Genomic DNA, 18,955 nt, shown 5'->3' with positions numbered 1-18,955 from the left:
TGAAAAATATAGACTTTAATCTAATGGAGGTATCTCGCTGTTTTCATTTTATTTTATGTTTTTACTGTTCTCCTGTAGCTGCCACTGCTTCATCGTCTTCCTCTACGCTGCTTTAACCCTCCAGACTTGACAACATTATGTTCAGTTAAAATTACATTTTCCCTCTACATTACCTACTTCAGTTGTTTCTTCTTTTCTTCTTTTTATATCTTGAAAAATCTTTTCAGTTTGATCTAGTCTTTGAGAAGCCCAAAAAGAAGTCTCTGAAGTTTATGACAACTAAATTATTATTTTTTAGTTGGCAAACCCTTTCTTGTTTCACCGCTAATTTTCTTTCTTTGCATTTGATTGCATTTTGCAACTCTTCAGGGTTTTGTTTTTTTAAATAAAAGTCACCCTTATCACCTTGACATATCTACATGTGCTGCTATCCTAAAATATTGTTCTGCGACTGACCAAATGCTGTTATTATATCAGGTTTTAACTTCCATTGAATTTTATTTATAGATAAACAAAATGCAGAGTTACAGCAATTTCCCAGATATTGTTGTATAACCACTAAGTGTCCGGTTTATCATCTCATATAAAATAATAGCAATAAAATCTGATCTCAAATATGGCATCCCCTTTTTAAGTGATCAAGCTAATTGTTAAAAATATCTCCCATAGAGAGAGAGATAGTTGCTGTTTTTAACCAGATTCACAAAGCAAAATAAATTTGACCCATGGGAAAATTAATAAGACTTAGATACATCTGAAATGACTGTATAGACTTGTAAATTACACTTTGAAATTTAAATCGAACAGATTGGGGGAGTTTCATTTATTTAGCATAAATGAGCTTCATCGTGCAAACACATGCAACATCACTGACCATTTTTTTATCTGGGTTTGCTCAATAAACCTGTAGGTTTAATACAAACTTATAGCACAAAAGGTTTAGGTCTTACTACATTTGCAAAAAGTGTAAATTTCAAGGGGCAAGAGATACTACTTATCTTTCCCCGTCCATCCCCCCATTTCCTCACTGTCTAGTTTCAGTGAAAGAGCCACTTAACACATTCCAGGTGGGTGTGTGACCTAAACTGTCCTGTAATGGGGGATTAATGCATCTTTTTTCTCAACAGAGGAACTGAAGACAAAACTGACAATAAACCCTCCTTCGGTATCTGTTTTTGTATTTTTACTTATCAAAGTTGGCTATAATAACTAGTCCCAACAATCATACTCCAGTTTTTAATAATGCATTTATTGATAAAACATAAGAATCAGAGTGTTTTGTGTTGTGCAGGTTGATTCAACACTTTACTGTTTCTAATCTTCATCTTTAGTCGCAAATCTTCAATAAAAAAACAAACAAGAAAACCATGTATAACTTTGTTCTGTAATTCAACAATACAATATAATTGTGAACATTCATATCAGCTATAATATTCTTGTAACTCCCTCTACCTTAAAATATATTTAGTTTAGATATGCTGGGTATTACCCTGTTTATATGAGGAAGAAAATTGGCAATTGGATGCCTCTGTTAGTTGAGCAAATGGCAAACAAGTATAAGTTTTTAAACATCAAACTACTCTTTCAAAAGTTCATGTACATGTTGATTATAAAAACAAAATCTAAAAATATGTTGAGACAAAATTTGGAATTTCTAAGACCTCTGTATTGACCTCTTAAATGTAATTTCCCTTTTTTTCCAAATGTTTTTCTTGTGTTATTTTCTAAGTTTTATAATAGGCTCACAATAAGTCTTGATTATGTAATATACACAATATTTAACTGGCTATTTTTTAATTGTTTACATATAAACAAAGCTCAAAATTACACGTAGAGGCCATTTATTTCTCTGTTTGTTTCACATCGGACTGCAAGACGGCGGAACAATGTCAACAGCGTACTGACGTCATTACGATTAAACTCCCATCTCATTGGACGTTCCCTTAAAGAGACTCCACATCCGTTGGGCTGTGATTGGTTTGCGCCTTTTGCGCACGCATTTCAAACGAGAGGCAGTGACTGGCGGATTTTCAGTTGTGGAGGATTTAAGTCTTGTACAGTAGCTGGCTGCCGACACATAGCTTCTTCTTGGCTGAAACGAGGGAAAGAAGAGAGATACCGATATCAAAAATATAAGGTGTGTTCATTAAGCGTTTTATCATAAAAATGACACTTTTATGCAACATTGGCAAAGTCATTTTCCGCTCTGCTGGTAGCTCTAGCACGTTAGCGTTTTAGCTGCGTCGTTTTTACGTTCAGTTATTTTTTTACGCAAAAATAAAAATAACCAATAGCAACTGGTTGCATTTGTCTTTTTTATTTATTTGTTTATGATATGGACTACTTTTTGTCCGGTAATAAAGATCTTTAATTAACCTAAAGTTAATAGTGGTTTTAAGGCCGAGTGTTAGTCCAAAGCAGTGCATGAAGCTGCATCATGGGTTAGCATCTTAACTGCAAGCCAACTGCGCACAAAACACGCGTGTGGAAATCAGTAATGTGGGTAAATCCTTACACGCGGTAATTTTAAAAATGACCTGCAAGCGGAGTAACTTCACTTCGTCGCTTTCTTTCCGCCAAACCCGCATCGCGCCAAAACTGTTTTGCATATCTTGCATAGGAGCGCGGAGATTCTGCCTGTATGTCTGGTTAGTTACAATTTTAAGCTCAATACAACGTTTTATTTCATGCCAGAAACGTTATTATAGCCAATTCATTTTGCCAGAAAGAAATCAGGCTCCTTGACATGCTTTAGACAAACCCGGAGTATAAAACTTATGTTAACCTCTGTTGTGTGTGTTTTGTTTTTTTATTTTACAGAATCACACATTTTCACCAGTCAGTGTTTTGTGAAGGAGCTGCCATAGCCTTTTCAACGCTATGGAGAAGAGGAACAACACCGCGGAGAAAAGCTCTGCTGCTGCAGAGGAGTCCAAGATGCTTCATCTCAAAGCTGCCCTGTTTAAAGACTCCAGCTTTGCCAAACCCCAGAGTCCACCCACAGAAGCGACGACGGTGTTATTCTCGGCCAAGAACAACACCAGTGCAGATCACAACAAAGAAAACACGAGCAGGGATCTTGACAGGACCCAGGACGACTGCTTTGAGGATAGCGGCTATTTATCTTTGCAAAACAGTCAGATTGACCATATTTTTGAAGGCGAGGACTTCCACACGCTGGGGAAGCCGACTGCACTGCTGCATTCTGCTGCGGCACATGAAGAAAAGACTATTTTATTGAATAAGTCCCCTTCTAAAAGCCAAGGTGGCACAAGGGCCAGTCTTCCGTTGTTTCTGGAAGGTGCCGCTACTCCTGTGGATCGCTCGAAAAGAAAGACAGCCGCAGCGCTATCATCCACCCCCTCCAACCAACACGGCGACCCCAATTTACCTATCTTGAAGTTTGAGCAGGCTGTGTGTGAAAGGCTTTCTGAGAACTTCAAAAAGAATAAGAAGTAAGATTTCCTATCGCTCTAATATTTAATTATTGAATTGAGGATTCTGAAGTGAAGAAAATTCATTAAACAAAAGTCTCGTCTTTCCGTTTAGGTATGACTGGAGCATTGTCCAAGAGGTTGCGAATGAGCATCTTTTGGATCGTGTGATTGGACGCAACATGGGCTTGGAGTACGTTGATATGTTTGAATCTTTGTTGTCCAGGAGCATGAAGACTATCTTAAACAATGTCCTGTCTTTGCTGGGAGATCTGGACCTCATCAGGTAAACTAAAAAGCCTTTTCTGTCATTTTTTTCCCCCTGAATTTATACCACCTTCTCAGTTGTAAGGACCAGACTGTCACAGATAAAAACATAATTGTCTGCTTTTGACTGCAGGTGATTATTATTGCCTTGTGGTCCTCAGCCTTCAGTAATTTTTATATATGGCCTATTTGCAATTGAAGGTGAATAGCTGTGGTAAGATTTGGTATAGTTGTAGCCAAAAGTTATTTACACAACTCGTACTCCAAGAGCTAGACAACTGGTGCATGTTCTTTGTTTCTACCTTAGCGTTAATTGTTGGAAAGCAGCCCTGGTTGCCAACATATTATGTATAACACTGAACGGATTAGACAAAAATGGCTACAACACAAAGATGACCTTAGTCTAAAACTGACATAAAGACGGCGGGGGATTCAATGAATGCTAAGCCTTTAATTTTGTCTGTACTTCATGTGCATCTAATTTTCTTCATGTTTTTTTGTTTTTATTTTTTATTGCAGTTGTAAGAAGGTGAGCAAAACATGGAAAAGAATCATCTGTGAAGATAAAGCAGCCTCCAGAAGGTGTCTGCTAGCTGAGCAGCAACTCAGGGTGAGAAAACTTACTAAAAACACAGTTTCTAAAACCCATGTGCATGTATGGTTAGTTCCAGTTTTCATTATTTGTCGTTTCTAACCTTTTAGGAGTCTAGCAGATCTTCGAGGAAGGAGAACTCTGGTCTCACGAGAGACGTAGCTGTGTCCAGGGTGGTACTGTCCTGCATGCAGAGTCTGGCCTCTTCAAACACTCCATCTTCATCGTCTTCCACCGATCAAAGCTGCAGAATCCGTAGACTCGCCGCTACCTCACAAAAGAGCAACACGCCAAATTCTCAGTGTTCTCGTTTCAATGAATATGTGCAGGTGAGGGACGTTTTTATTTTGATTCACAGACTAATTCTCATTGTCACATTAAGTGTGACAGGAAGTTGTAAACAAATTCTTTTTCTCGTGGTCGTTTTTTTTAACAAGCACGATTCGTTCCCCTGTCCAGGCTGCCAGCCGACTGAAGCAGCACGAGTCTCTGCGCCAGTGCAGCCGCTGTTGGTCGCCGGCAGCCCATCTGCCCGAAGTTCAGAGGGCAACATGCACGCGCTCCAGCTGTCGTTTCGACTTCTGCACCCGCTGTCAGGAAGCTTTTCACGGCTCAAGCCCCTGCCGAGTGGTGCAACCCAAATCGCACTTTACCGCCTGCAAGACGTCCACGGTCGCTCCCTGTAGCGCTCGCAGCAAAAGAAACACCAGGCGCTTGTGATAAAGGATTAATTTGAGTTTTATCCAATTTTTTTTTTTTAATTGGAGGGCTTACTGTACTTCTGCACAGTAACTTGAGCTGAACCTCAGCTTTCAGGAGCTCAGTCTGAAAATGACATCGTTATTTGTGCTTTTGGTATAAAAAAAAAAAGAGAAAGAACCACATTTCATGCTGAACTCTGACTCAAATGAGAGAAGCACTTAAAGGACTGCTGGAACAGTTACAGATAATAAACTTTTGCCTTTGAGCAACAGAATTCAAAAACGAAGGATTCAGGGTCTGATCAGCCTTTAATTGTACAGTTTTTAATGTTTTTAAAATTAAATTAGTGTAAATCCACTTTTATATACTTTTTATTTAGACAGTTTTTAAAATAAACGTTATTCCTATGCTGTCTTGTTAAAGTTTATTGTTTTGTATAATTTTGATCTGTAAATAGACTATTTCATAACACTTATCTGGTTTCTATGTGGTTTTTCCTCCAAACACATTTCCACCAGTCATTTCACTTGATCGTTAGGAGGCAGATATTTCAAAACAGAAAAAACAAGTTTTTTTTTCAGCTACATTATAGTGAAACATGATATTTGCAGTAAATATTGTAGACTTGATGCAGTTATTGCACAGCTGGTATGCAGGTCAACAAGTAAGGTTTTTATTGTTTCCCACAAAGTGTATAATTACCTGGAAAAGTAGAGACATTTTAAAGGACGTTTTATGAGAACAAAACTTGCAACTTGAGTCCAAAGTGGTATCAGTTTTTCTGCTGTTTGTAGTGTTTTGACATTTTAATTTGAAATGAAAATAGCCTAAAAATAAGAAGCCCAAAATGAGTTCAGTACACCAGAGGGCAGCATTGATTCTGACACTCATATCTTTTTTTTTTTCTTGTAAGGAAAAAACAGGTTAAAAGTATGACAAACAAGTCATTTTTATGACAATACACAGACAGCTAAATCTTAAATGCCACATGGTTGGGGTAATTGTAGTCCATTGTAGTTGTATTAACTGACACATCTTTGGATGCCTTTGCAGACCAAAAGGTAACATTTCCTGTCAAGTTGGGTAAAAGGAAAAGATCTGATCTAGCATCTAATTGGGTGTATTGTTCAAGCTTGTGTTCTCTTTAAATGGGCTTTAAATTCACCAGTTCTTCCCTTTTCTGAGATACTCATGCATATAACACGGACCCCTGTTTTTCTGGTTCAAACTGGCAGATCGAGTCCAGCCTCTTAAAGGTGTTTATTGCAGTTTTTTTTTTTTTTAATTACATGGGAAACAAACAAAACAAAACAACCCAATTCCAGGCTGAGCGCTTGATATTCTTTTAGTCAATCAAATGTAGCCACAAATACAAATAGTTTATCCCCATTAAAAAAGATAGGTATGTTATTAGTAAAAATTATGTTTGCTACTATTGTTTAATCTATTTTAGGCTACCTATAGCTACATATTCCCAATATCCAGCAGTTGTTTTTATATTTTTTAATATGTCATTTCTTGGCTGATACAACCTCACGATTTTCATCACTGAGTAAATCTACAGAAACCACGCTTCTAAATCAACAACCTTAAATGATCAAAAGTTTCACAAGCAGATTATAGGAAACAAAAGCTCAATTTTAAATACTTGCACATAAACACAAATTATCAAAATGTATATATTTGTCAGGATAAAAACTGCATTTCAGTCATTATATCTTTTTTTCATAAGATACCATCCATGGTGAACATCTGGGTTTCTGTGTACTTTGCTGCTGTTTCAGGTAAAATGTTAAAAAAAAAATCAACACCTAAATGTCATTATCTGATTAACTTTTTGCCTGACAACATCTCTGGTATTTCCCTATCTGTCCTGCAGCTCCGGGAATACACCTAGAACAAAAGCAACCGTTCATCAGGCTTTAAAAAGAAAAATTCCTTCAAGGATATTTGCAGTTTCCCTCCTGAGGTTGTTTTGCTTGAATCAGCTGTCACTTGGAAGAGCCGTGACTCCACAAATGGCCTCGCCGACACTGGATGGGTACCTCTGACATTTGCGGGAAGGCCCATTTGTCTCTCGTTTGTTTTGTTGTGGTGACGAACGCGTATGTGTCAGTCAGTTCTCATTCAGGCTCCTGCGTGGAAATGGTTTCAACTCAATGGGATGTCCTGTGGCTCGGAACATCCCGAGGTCAGAAAACACTGTGGTTGTCGCGCAAGGCAGGTGTGATCAAAACTCACCTAAGCTTGCCATTATTAATCTATGTATGTATGTAAACAAAAATACATAAAAATGGTCAAAGTTGTAGTCTGCAGAAATGTAGACTGATTACCATTTGTTATGGCACAAACTTATTTCTTTTAGTTATTGCAGCCCCTAATTACTGTATTTAGTTACATTTCTTTTACAACTAAATATTTTCTTGTGTGTTTATTGGAAAGGCATTTGCATTAAAATGAACATCAGCCACTTCTTTTCCAGTATTAAAACAGTGTTTTTCAAGACAAATATGTTGAATCTCCAGAATAGTCAAATGTAAAGCTACTAATGAGACTGGAAAGTAACCAAACCTGAAGAGCTCCAAATGTGTCAATAGAAGAGGGAGCACAGCAGCAGCTGCCTATCTAAAAGAATAAAAAATAAGAAAATGTCACGGTGATGGACCTAAATGGATGATGCTGTACGGCATCAGAGCTGCTGATTAATCCGTACTGTGGCCTTTCGCTCCCTCTGCGACTCCGGATCATTTATCTGGCAGATTTATTGATCGGCTGCAGCACAGAGACACATCCCTGACACAATCAGACCTGCTTACTTGTTGTAAAAATCATTAGAGGGGGGGCTGTCACACGTGTGTAGGTGAGTGTGTATCTGATAATAAAGACACACACACACAGAGCCAGACACCGAGAACAATCTGTAGGTTTGGAAATGGAGTTAAGATGTGTCAATATTTTGAAAAATCTATGCATTCATTTCCTATTATATCTCCTCCTTTCACCCAGTCTGTTACTATTTTCGCCCTTTAATTTACCCCCTCCCCCTGCCCCTCTCTCTGAAGTTCAACATGTTTCTGCTTTTAGCTCATTTCTGCCTCTGGTCAGAGGAAGTGAAGGGGCTGATGAATGACAAGGCGCCTTTTTCTTTTTTTTTTTTTCTTTTTCCGGGTTGATGATCTTGATGTGCAGTGACTTCTGCAGGTCAATTGGCTGTATGTCACCAAAGCGGAATTGTAAAAAGCCCAGAAATGAGGCTGTCACTCGGGCGCCTCCAGCAAAACATGAATGGAACAGGAAATGATTCAAAAGAGGAGGAAAACAAACAAGCTGAGTTCACGGCTGTGTGGTGAGAAGGTCGGTGGCTTTTTGCAGCCCAAAAATCTAGTCTTAAGGGATAGTTTAGATCTTTTTAAAGCTGGGTCCTGTTGTAGATAGCTCTTTAAACAATCATACTTAGAAGGAAAAGTGATTAGTTCTGACTGGATTGACGAACTAAAGACAGTATCTCATTGGGCTGTGGCTGCTGGAGAGTAGTTGTTGACTCAAAATTTACTAAAGCTATAGTTAAATCTCAACAAGACCATTGAATCGGATCATTTATCTTATTTATAAAAGCACAAAGAGAGAGTAGATGTACTCAGTGAAGAATGTGACATTCTGCTACAATACAGTGACCAATCGGGCCCTTTTAGCTCACTGGATTTTGTTTCCAGTTGACTTATAACATCAGAAACCACAGCTACTGACGGACAATTTATCTGGTAAGTGATGCGAAGTGATGCATTGGGCAACATTAGATCGCTGTACATTTTTCAACCACGCTTTATTTTGTTTGCTGAGCCCAGAAAAACTCCTGCTGTGAGTACAAACCACTGAACCGTAACTCAAATATGATCAAATGTTTTTGGACTTTGTTAAAAGCCTTAATTTGTGTGACTCGGGATGTTGCACACAAACCCAACTTTTTTTGTCGTTTTTTTCCCGATGAATCATCAGCATCTTCTCTCATAACAGGATGTAGACTTATTTTTGTGCTTTGAATGGGTTCTTTTTTTAAAAAAAAAAGAAAAGAGAAGAATAAGGTGTGATGAAGTAATGAGCTTCCCTTTATTTGCGAGTTTGTCAATTCATAAACGTCTTTGGAAAAGTTATTGATTTTGTCGACACTGTTGGAACAAGACACAAACACACACGCAGTGTTTGGTTTTAAAAGGCTGCCGTCCTTTTCTCTCGGACTATTTTTACTCTGTTTGGTCCATTAAGATCAGCGGTGATGATAGTTAATGAGTGGAGCCTCTCAACAAAGCAGCCAGTAATCACAAAGGTACAGCAGAGTGTACTGACTCTCCAACACACACATACACACATAAAAAACACTCTGTAAATGTGCAGGTCACTGACTGTGTTCATGCAAACATAAAAAGGTTAATGCACACTTTGTATTTGAACAAAATGTTGTGTTTTTGTGATTGATTTCTTTTCCTTTTGTTGATTTTTAAGAACAAAATGTGCAGTATTTTTGTGTCATTCTTGTTTGTTTTATAAAGTGCTTTAGATAAAATTCACACTGAGCTAAGAAAAACACAAAAGATTCAGTTTTGCTCACATTTTTGTAATAGAATATGTGTTAAAGTTTGATTTTCATTTGCTGGTTTCAAAAATTTAGAGAAGTTATTACTTATATTAGGCTGGATTTCATGTTTAAGTTAAATGGTTAGTTTTTTTTATTCAGAATTGAAAATGTTTAAATAGGTCACCTTCTGTGATCTGATATTAATCAGAAGCAACTATAATTGAACATTTGAGCTAAAATCTAAAGCATTCACACACTTTTCTTTAAGTTTCAAGGACTGCACAGACGAACAGCTGGTTGGCACTGATGCCTCACAGCAAGATGGTCACAGGTTCAAAACTCATCCAGGAACTTTGTGTGTGGAGACTGCTTCTTATTTTTTGTTTGTTTATTTAACAATCTGTGGTGGACTTGCAACCTTTCCAGGGTGTCCTACACAATGACTGCTGGAGACAGGCACCAGCTCGCCCACGAACTGAAAAGTGCATAAAGAAAATGGATGGATTACAAAGACAGTGTGCATTAACAAACATTAGAGCAATGTAAATGTGCCAAAGTTTAACAAATAACTTTTTTCATTTGATGTCCTTGGATAGTTTTTAGAAATCACTCTAAAAATAAAATTCTAATTATAGCATCAAAATAACAAGTAAACAAAAGTATACAAACCCTAACATATAAAAAAATGACCCCCTCCCCCCAAATAAATATGTAAAAATGTCATACAGTCTAAAAGCCAAACTTGTAAGATATACAGCTAATAATGTTCTCATGCATGCATGGGTTTTCTCTCACTTCTCCCACAGTCTAAAGCCATGCTTGTTAGGTTGATTAGCAGATTTAAATTGACCCTAGGTGTGTGTGTGTAATGGACTGGTGATTATCACAGTGGACCCCACCTTTTGCTTGGTGACTGCTGGAGAGAGGCACCAGCTCACCTCAACCTTGTACAGGACATGCATATTCATAATAACGTGATTTAATTATGTGAGAACTCATTTCTTTAAACTTTACTCATGCTCCTTGTTTCCAGTTTTACTTTTCTTCCTGTTTTGGTGCTGAACAGAATAAAGCCTCATTTTATAGGAAATGGAGGAAAATGTTGTCATGTTGACAGCAGCTCAAAGCATTTCTGTGTCCAAGCATGAGTCCGTCTGGCTGTCAGCAGGACGTAGATTCAAGTTCTCCTAATAAAAATACTTTCCAGAATCTATAAAGTTCTCAAGGTTTGTTATTTACACCAACCGACGCTCTAGTTCTGATTTTGTCAGACGTGAGCACATCTCATCAGAATCCTGCTCTAATAGTTGAGGGTTAACATAAGCTGGTCTACTTCCATTCATCCTAATTTTAATTGTCAGGATGCAACACTAAAGCTGATCTGTATTTTGTTACAGCCTTGATGGTTTTCCTATCTGCTCTACAGGTAAATTAAAGTTCTCCTTTTTACTCCATGCCATTCAGCTGTAAATCTGTCTTCTCCAGACCTGTTGGAGCTAAGTGGGAGAGAAAGGTATGAAGCACTGTTTTTCTCTTTGTTTTATGTTATGTTTCAAAAACCCCTGATATGTACATTTTTTGCAGAATAAGACATTTAAGAAACACATTTTATGAGAAATGTTTCAGTAAAAGAAGAGAAAAAAAGAAAATCTTGTGATCACAGTGTTGCTGTCCGTGGTGCTGAAGTTTATATTTGCATAAATCCAGAATCACAGAGTTAGTTTCTTTTTAGTTCATCTTCTCCTTTTATTATCATGGAAGAAAAATCAACTGCTCAGTTTTACTCATAGGGTTACCCACATATGTAGAAAATAATCTAATTTTATATTTACTTTTTACCTACAGTCTTTCAAGAACAGTTTGTATCAAAAATCACATTTTATCACATTTTTCCTAATTCCTTTTAGGCTTATTTCTTATCATTTGATTCATCAAGTTGTTCTACCTTCCAGTTACTGACTGAACACCAACCAGCCGTGGGGACAAGATATTTCATTAAACAATCAGCCAGACAAGACGACTCGGCTTTGAAAAATAAACCAGCGTATTTTATTTCATCAGTGGTGTACATAACTAAAGGCACTAAAGGCAGCTCTATGCACACTTAAAACATCTTTGCTCTTTATATTGAATAGAAAAAAGTGACTATATGCATCTGTGTCCTTGTTAAAATGCTTTCCTTTTGTCTCATTAAAGCTCACCTACAGAAAACTGTGGTCACTGACAACAAATAAGATGACTGCTTAATGATTATAATTTATATAATCTAGAATTCTGTACAACAATAATGCATTTGTGTTGTTCTGTTCATGAACACTGTTATATTTTCTGCGTCATGGTTCTATTGAAATCCGGTGGTTGTTTACTTCTCTGTTAACAAATGATGGAATGATTACTCAGTGAGAGTAAAGTTTTGTTTTCTTTTATGAATGAAATGGTTCATAGAAAACTGAAGATAAATAAATAGATTTTAAAAAATGATAATGGTTTGTCAAACAGATCTAATGTTAAACTGATTTAGCCAGTGAAAATCAATAAGACCATGTTTTTTTAAACTGTATTATATAAATGAGTAATGTTATTGTTTCTTTTCCCAATTCTGATGAAGCTTAATTGCACAATATGTCCAGTGAAAATTAAGATTCAGTTTTTCTTAATTTACTAAGGTTTTACATTCAGGGTTAACTAGAGGGGCACTTAAAAAATGTATTTGTCTCAAATAAAATTCAGGTATAAAGTTACACTAAATGTTTTGTTTTTTTCCATTATCATTCTGTGGTCAAAAAATTCAATGAGAAATGATGGGACATTGTTATATTTTTATTGTTATTTTTGACCAAAAAGTAATTTTGGAACAAACTGTAACAAATTATCTTTCCAATTTACATTTTATATAAATGCACATTTAAAGAAAACAAGGCCATGAGTCAGTTCAAGCTAATAGAGGTTGCGCCATTTAATATTTTTTAAAGCAGAAATATAAGTTAATGTGATTGTGTTGAGCTGAGAATCTGCTGGACATGGTTTCCATTGAGTTTTGTTACAACTTATGCAAAAGTCCATGAGAAAATCCTCTGGATCTGTCTTCTATTTAAAACAACAAAATAAAGAATCAGACCTGAGAATCAGAGGGAAATGTTTTACAAAAAAAGATGATCTATTGATCTTTAATAGCATATTTAACCTAATACGAGTGGGACAACTTTCACTGTCATTTGAACAATTCAGTACAATAATTTGAACAATGGCTCTAAGATTCTGTGAAAGAGAGGAACTTTTATTACATTATCTGTTACTATTTATCAAAATACTAACCAAAACTGCTCACAGATTCTCATGTTGCTCAGTGCAGCCTTAGGAGTCTTTAGTAATTGTGTAAATGTATATACAGTGTAAACATGAACTACGCAGATGGATAGATAAATAACCACACTGGAAAACACGCCATTATTGGCTAATCTAATTTTGAATGTCGTTTGGATTAATACTATGTGTGAGTGTGACTTTTTTAAAACATATTTATTGATTTCAAAGAGCATCTTTACAGGATGAGTTGAGGTATTCATTTGAGCATGGACCCCTCCTCAAAGCGGCTGCAAACGAGAAAAGAATAAGATTACAAATTTAGACCAAAAAAACTTGAAATCAACAGTTTGACCGTCAAAATTACTGGTTTATTTTCCAATAGAATCATACTAAAATCTAAAATCTCCAAACGTTTTTTAACACCTGTTCAGGTTTTACCAATCTTTAAATGATAAATTAGTATTTATATTCATGCTCTCCAATAATGATTTTTTTATGACGTTTTTACCATCTGAGCTAAACTATTGCTGAAATAAAGATTGGGGGCAATGTTTTGCTGTAAAAAAACATATTTTACATTTAAATCACTTGTCAAACTCAACTTTCTTTTGCAAAATAAAAAAAACAGTTTGAGTTTAACTCTTGACTGGCAGATTTGGGGTATGGCCAGCTTGTATAGGTACCTACCAGCTGAAAGTTGTTTAGAAGGTGATCTATGTTGATGTCATCGTAGCTCTCCTGGAAGGTGTTGGGTTCGTCTCTGAACTCCTCTGGCTTGCTGTTACCAGGATCTTCTAGGCTGTTTGTGTTGAGGAGGAGAGACAAAGTCAAATGAGTTCTTATTTTCTTAGCACCTTCTATGCTTAAACTTACAAAGGCAAGCAAAAGCTCACATTGAAGCAACAGGCTTGTACTTTTTTTTTTGTGACATATTTCATTTCGAAGCAGACAAAAACTGTAATCAAGCCATTTACATCAATGCCTGACAAGTATCAGTCTGAAGTTCTCAGCCATGGTTTGCCTTTACCTTCAAGTAAAAAGGAGAGTTTTGTGATTCCTACCTTCTCTTTCCGGTTAAGACAGAGTTCAGATACTTCTTGACTGCCATCTGTTTTCGGAAGCGGCTGTAGTTGTCTGTAAAGATGGCATCTGAGTGGCGCTTCACCGGCTCCTCCATCACATCATCACTGCACAAAGAGTGGCACAACAATTCAGAGAGCAGGAGATTTCTCTACAAAGTCAAGCTCTGAGGTATTTCCTCTTTATGTGTGTGTGTGTGCATGCGCAAGAGTCCCCCACCCCCTGGCTGTATTACAAGCATGCAATGAAGCCGTAATGGCATAAATTAACCTTTAAAAATGTTTTACCAATTACAAAATGCATCATCAAGCAGGTCAGATCCTTTCGTTTTAAATGTCAATTGGCCCTCTTGTGTTGAAAAAGGCAAACAATTGTCAGGGAAATAAAATTATCTTTTGTTTTGTTTGTTGGTTTTGTGAGAAAATTAAACTCGTGTTCAAGCTGTTTTCTAAATGATGGCATTTTAGAAAAATCCAAACTAACACATGATTTTTGTCCAGAAAAAAACAAACACCCTGACACTTATATTATCAGTTTGTTGGTAAAGAAGCAAATGTGATGGAAATTCTCACTTGTACTTTTACTTTAATTTTATTTTAGCTTGTAATCATTTTTACTCCTTTATTAAATATGACTTCATTTAGATTTTTGGAGTATTTTCATTTAAATTGACAGAGTAATTTTTGTCCCAAGTTCATCTTCTTTTAAAAGAAATGTAAACTTTGCTTTATTTTCTATGTCTAAAATATTTATTTAAAGCTCAAGCATCCAAAGTGAAGTTTATGACTAAAAGAAACACCCAGATGTTCTTCTGTTTCAACATAAACCCCTGGTTAGTGAGTTTCTTCAGATTGCAAAAGCATTCAGATAAAAGCGATTAGTCTTTTTTGTAGCCCAAACTTTTTTTTATTAAAGTTTCTTTAAAAGTAAATCTTCTTATTTCGTCTCTCTTTTGAAAAAATAAAAATAAAAAAAATAAAGCCATGTCTTGTTATAAAACTTGAAACGTGTCTGTCTGCGGCACTATCCGCCTACCTGACCCGCTTCCCGATCAGAGACTCCAGGTACCTCCGCGCTGAAAGCTGTCCCAGGAGTTTGCTGTATCCACTGGTGAACAGACCGTCTGCATGTCTCGTCGGTCTGCGCAGAGTGAAAATGACAGTTGCATGAAATTTGGTCCCAGTGACTGGACACATCCAGACATCATGCGCGCGCCAGTTCCGGCTCTGATGCAGCGCCAACTGGAGTTGGGCTAATTATAGTCAAAACGCCAATATTCCTTTTATTATTATCATTTTCATGCAGTAAAGATACATTAAAATAATTTTTGAGACCTAAATGCAACATCACGCATAAATACAATGGAGAACTTCAGGGACACTTGCTGTAAGCGGTGAAAGAAAAAAAAAAATCTGCCACTTCTTTTGATTTAAAAACTGCCAGTGAGTGAAATAATGTAATACTCGTGACAACATGCATGTTAAAAGAATTTTTCCTCTGGATTGATAAAAACAGAGCGTGATTTCGCAGTGAAATCTGCTCCAATCCCCCCACAGGTCTAACCAAAAAGGTTTGTGCTCACCTCATGGATGTGTAAGGTAGACTCAAAGTCCGGGAGTATAACACACTGCACAGGGCTATTAGGAGAAGCAGGTGGGGGCCGGACCGTTGTACCATAGCTTTACACCTGAGAAAGGAAAATTGAGAAAGTTATTCCGCTTGTAACAATCACAGTGTTCAAATCAGATTACTTAACTTGTTCTGGAATTAAGCGCTTCGAGCCAGTTTGACTCCGTAGTTGAAATGCAAAAGCAAATAAATAAAAATAAACAAACAAAGGAAGGATACTTTTGAAACTTCAAACTTTATGTACAAAAGAATTCCGTCTGATGTTTGGTATGAAACATAGAAGATATGAAGTGAAGAGGATCTAATGCGTAATTACGCATGGTGCTGCTACCCAGAACCAAAAACCAAAGTGGCGACTTGTTTTTCACCTGAAAACTTTTCAGTCTTCAATTAAGTTTCTGTCAAAATACAGTCACATCTGCACAAACATGTCAACAAAGAACTCTGGAAACTTTTTAAAATAGAGAAATCTGGCCATTTCTTTCTTTGCTGTGCCGTTTTAAAGTTGATCTGAGCTCATGTATTCATTTAGTTTGACCTCAGACAAAGTTTAAATATGAGCTACTGATCACTGCCTTACTTATTAGATAAGAGGTATAAAATCTGTCCAAAAAATAATGTCTCAACTTTAGAAATGCGGTGCGCAATTACGCACGGCTCAGACTGTATCGCGTCCGTCTGATAAGATCGCCTCTCTCTGTTTCCACCTTAAATACAACTATTGTGATGTAATCTGTCGAGATGCTGCTTAATTAACAACGAGTTATTTATTTGAAGTTAAACCCAAACTTATTAATTTAATGAAACTAGTCAGAAACCTGTGGGGAAAACAGCAAACAAAAAAAACAAAAAAACAAAAGCTATAAAATAGAAACACAGATAAAAATAAGATTAATTTCAACATATTCCTGAACCATTTTTCCGATAAATATCTTACATGTGCTCTGAAGAAAGTTGTGTTCTTTGGCTCTTTATGTTTTTTTTTTGCGCTCTCCAAAGTCCCGATCCCGAGCAGCTGCAGTATGTCCACACTGCTGATCCGACGCTTCCTCTTTTTCCTCTGTTCGCCTTCAGTTCTGCTCCCGCTTTATACACCTGGGTGTTTCTCACGGAGCAGGAGGGGACACGAGCTTCATCCGGAGCCCGAGACGTCAGAGCGTCGTTGCTTCCGTCACTGGTCTTGCTCATGATTTGAACCAAAGAGGCCTGTGGTGAGATTGGTCAGAAGTTTTACTGTTTATTTTTCTAATTGATTTTAGAAAAAAAAAAAATCTAACTCACACGAGGTTTGACTCATCTGATCAGCTCCCCAGAGCTTCTCAGTGAAGGTCAAGGAGAAGATGGAAATGATGGATGGAATCTGGATGAAACAAAAACACCAAAAAAGACTGAGATTGGAAGTTAAATTCAATGACCAGTTGGACTGCACATCAACATCAGTGTAGAGTGTAATATTTAGTAATTCATGCAGACTATTCTCACAGTCACACAAAAGCAAGAACTTGCTGAGAATAAGTTGGAAAGAGTTGTGATGCTTATGAATGCTTATGCTATAAAAACACCTGATGAATAAAGAGATCTATCAAACATGTGAACATGACTTCATCAACACATTGACTAAAGACTGAGATTTGTTAACATGTTATATGGAACTCAAATGATACTGCCTTAAAATATCAACTTAAATAAATACAATCAAACATTTCACAAACAAGAAACTGGTACCTTTTTTATATTTCAGATTGTTTGGGGCTTTAAAAGAACACCACACAGAGCTGAAGTGTTTCTGAATCCACCCACAGTGTTTCTGACTTTTTTGTTTTGTTTTATTGCTGGAAAAGCAGAGTGGAGGAGCTGCAACGTCAGCTGTGACCTCATCCTGACGTCCGTTCGTCCATCCATCCATCCATCCATCCATCCATCCATCCATCCATCCATCCATCCATCCATCCATCCATCCATCCATCCATCCATCCATCCATCCATCCATCCATCCATCCATCCATCCATCCATCCTTCTATCCAGCCAGCCAGCCAGTCGTCTGCAAATTCAATGAAATCTGACACACAAAGTGAATCATCATAACATTATACAATCACACAGTGCATTCACAGCAACTAACTGTAAAGATGATTCACAGCAAGTTTAATTAGAGTTATATAATTAAAAAATAAAGCAGAGTTTAACAGCACATATATGGCTTAAAAAGTTATTCCTTGAATGAATGCATATCGCCCACCACCTTTCATGCAAGAATTTTAGACTAAGATCACCTTATGATGAGAAATGACAGGGTAGCAATTTTGGTACAAACCTTGAAATTTTGTTACGTGCGCTCTCATGCAATATTGCAAGATGTCACGATCAGAGTAGGTGTTGTGAATGACTCTCAGTTACTACCTCATCAAATCTTAGCTCAATAGCTGTAAAACTGACTGGGTTTATAGCCATTTTTGTGTTGGTTAATGTTGATTAGCTATGGTGGCCATCTTGAATCAGGGCAGCTTCAAAAGTTGTATGTGTACATCCAGAAATTGTTTTCTGAACGTTTTTATTAAAGTCCATCCTGTGGTTCATGAGAGATTTTGTTGATGGGACTGACTCCAACAATTAAAGCTGCAGTTTTAAGCAAGGATTTACATAAGGAGCCGCAAAAACGGGCAAAAACAGTATCACCTCTCTCCTTTGGTGGCGAGTGATAAAACGATGATTTTTCCCTTTCCTCTGGCATAAAAAAATATTGTTTTTTGAGAAGCACAGATCTTCTCAAAAGCAAGATTTATTTTGTTTGGCATTTGTGCTTGTGCACCTGATAATGACTACAAATTACCTCTGGACCATGATTTATATCTCCTATATATTTATATCTCCTCCCAGACAGCAGATGACCCCCCTCCCCCACCGCCACAAACACACACACACCTCCCACACCCCCCACCATCCTCTCATCCTCCCTCTTCTCAGCCATGATGGCACTACGTGAACCTTAATGTGATCAGTCCAGAGAAAAAGTAGATTATGTCGAAGTCCATGGGAGAAGGAGCTGGTCTAATTGACAGCAGCGACTGGAGACAGATCCCTGCAGGAAGGGGTAGCTGATGGAGGAAATGTCAGCGATATTATGTTGATGTTGATGGAATGTACAGAGGAAAACGTTCCTATAGATGAGAATCAGGCTGCCTCACCTCTGTGCTCACGGATGACACAGAGGACTGAAGATGCTTTATTGGTACTTTGCCCTAAGAGTACTGAGTCATTCATTAAACAACAGTTACATCCAGTACCCTTCAATATCATTGAGGCTTTTAAACAGGATATTAGCATCTGGAAAAAATTATTATAAATTCAATGTTTTTAGGATTATACAGCCA

At 37.1% G+C, this 18,955-nt stretch overlaps 2 protein-coding genes across 2 annotated transcripts; one reads left to right on the top strand and one right to left on the bottom strand.

Annotated features, from left to right (window-relative positions):
* The first annotated feature begins 1,980 nt into the window (after positions 1 to 1,980).
* Positions 1,981 to 5,470, top strand: fbxo5 (F-box protein 5). The gene is made up of 6 exons (XM_017429403.3): positions 1,981 to 2,137; positions 2,821 to 3,455; positions 3,550 to 3,720; positions 4,221 to 4,311; positions 4,404 to 4,622; positions 4,753 to 5,470. The coding sequence occupies exons 2-6, from the start codon at positions 2,881 to 2,883 to the stop codon at positions 5,011 to 5,013; spliced, it is 1,317 nt and encodes a 438-aa protein (XP_017284892.1). The 5' UTR covers positions 1,981 to 2,137; positions 2,821 to 2,880; the 3' UTR covers positions 5,014 to 5,470.
* Positions 5,471 to 12,375: 6,905 nt separating this feature from the next.
* vip (vasoactive intestinal peptide) lies at positions 12,376 to 16,655 on the bottom strand. The gene is made up of 6 exons (XM_017428612.3): positions 16,521 to 16,655; positions 15,537 to 15,641; positions 14,990 to 15,094; positions 13,936 to 14,061; positions 13,562 to 13,673; positions 12,376 to 13,161 (listed from the first exon to the last, which is right to left on the bottom strand). Coding segments are annotated over exons 1-6 (459 nt in total). The 5' UTR covers positions 16,523 to 16,655; the 3' UTR covers positions 12,376 to 13,152.
* Positions 16,656 to 18,955: the final 2,300 nt, after the last annotated feature.

The sequence above is a fragment of the Kryptolebias marmoratus genome, linkage group LG22 (genome assembly GCF_001649575.2).
Source record: "Kryptolebias marmoratus isolate JLee-2015 linkage group LG22, ASM164957v2, whole genome shotgun sequence".
Taxonomy (NCBI): Eukaryota; Metazoa; Chordata; class Actinopteri; order Cyprinodontiformes; family Rivulidae; genus Kryptolebias; species Kryptolebias marmoratus.
This window is presented reverse-complemented; position numbering and strand designations above follow the sequence as displayed.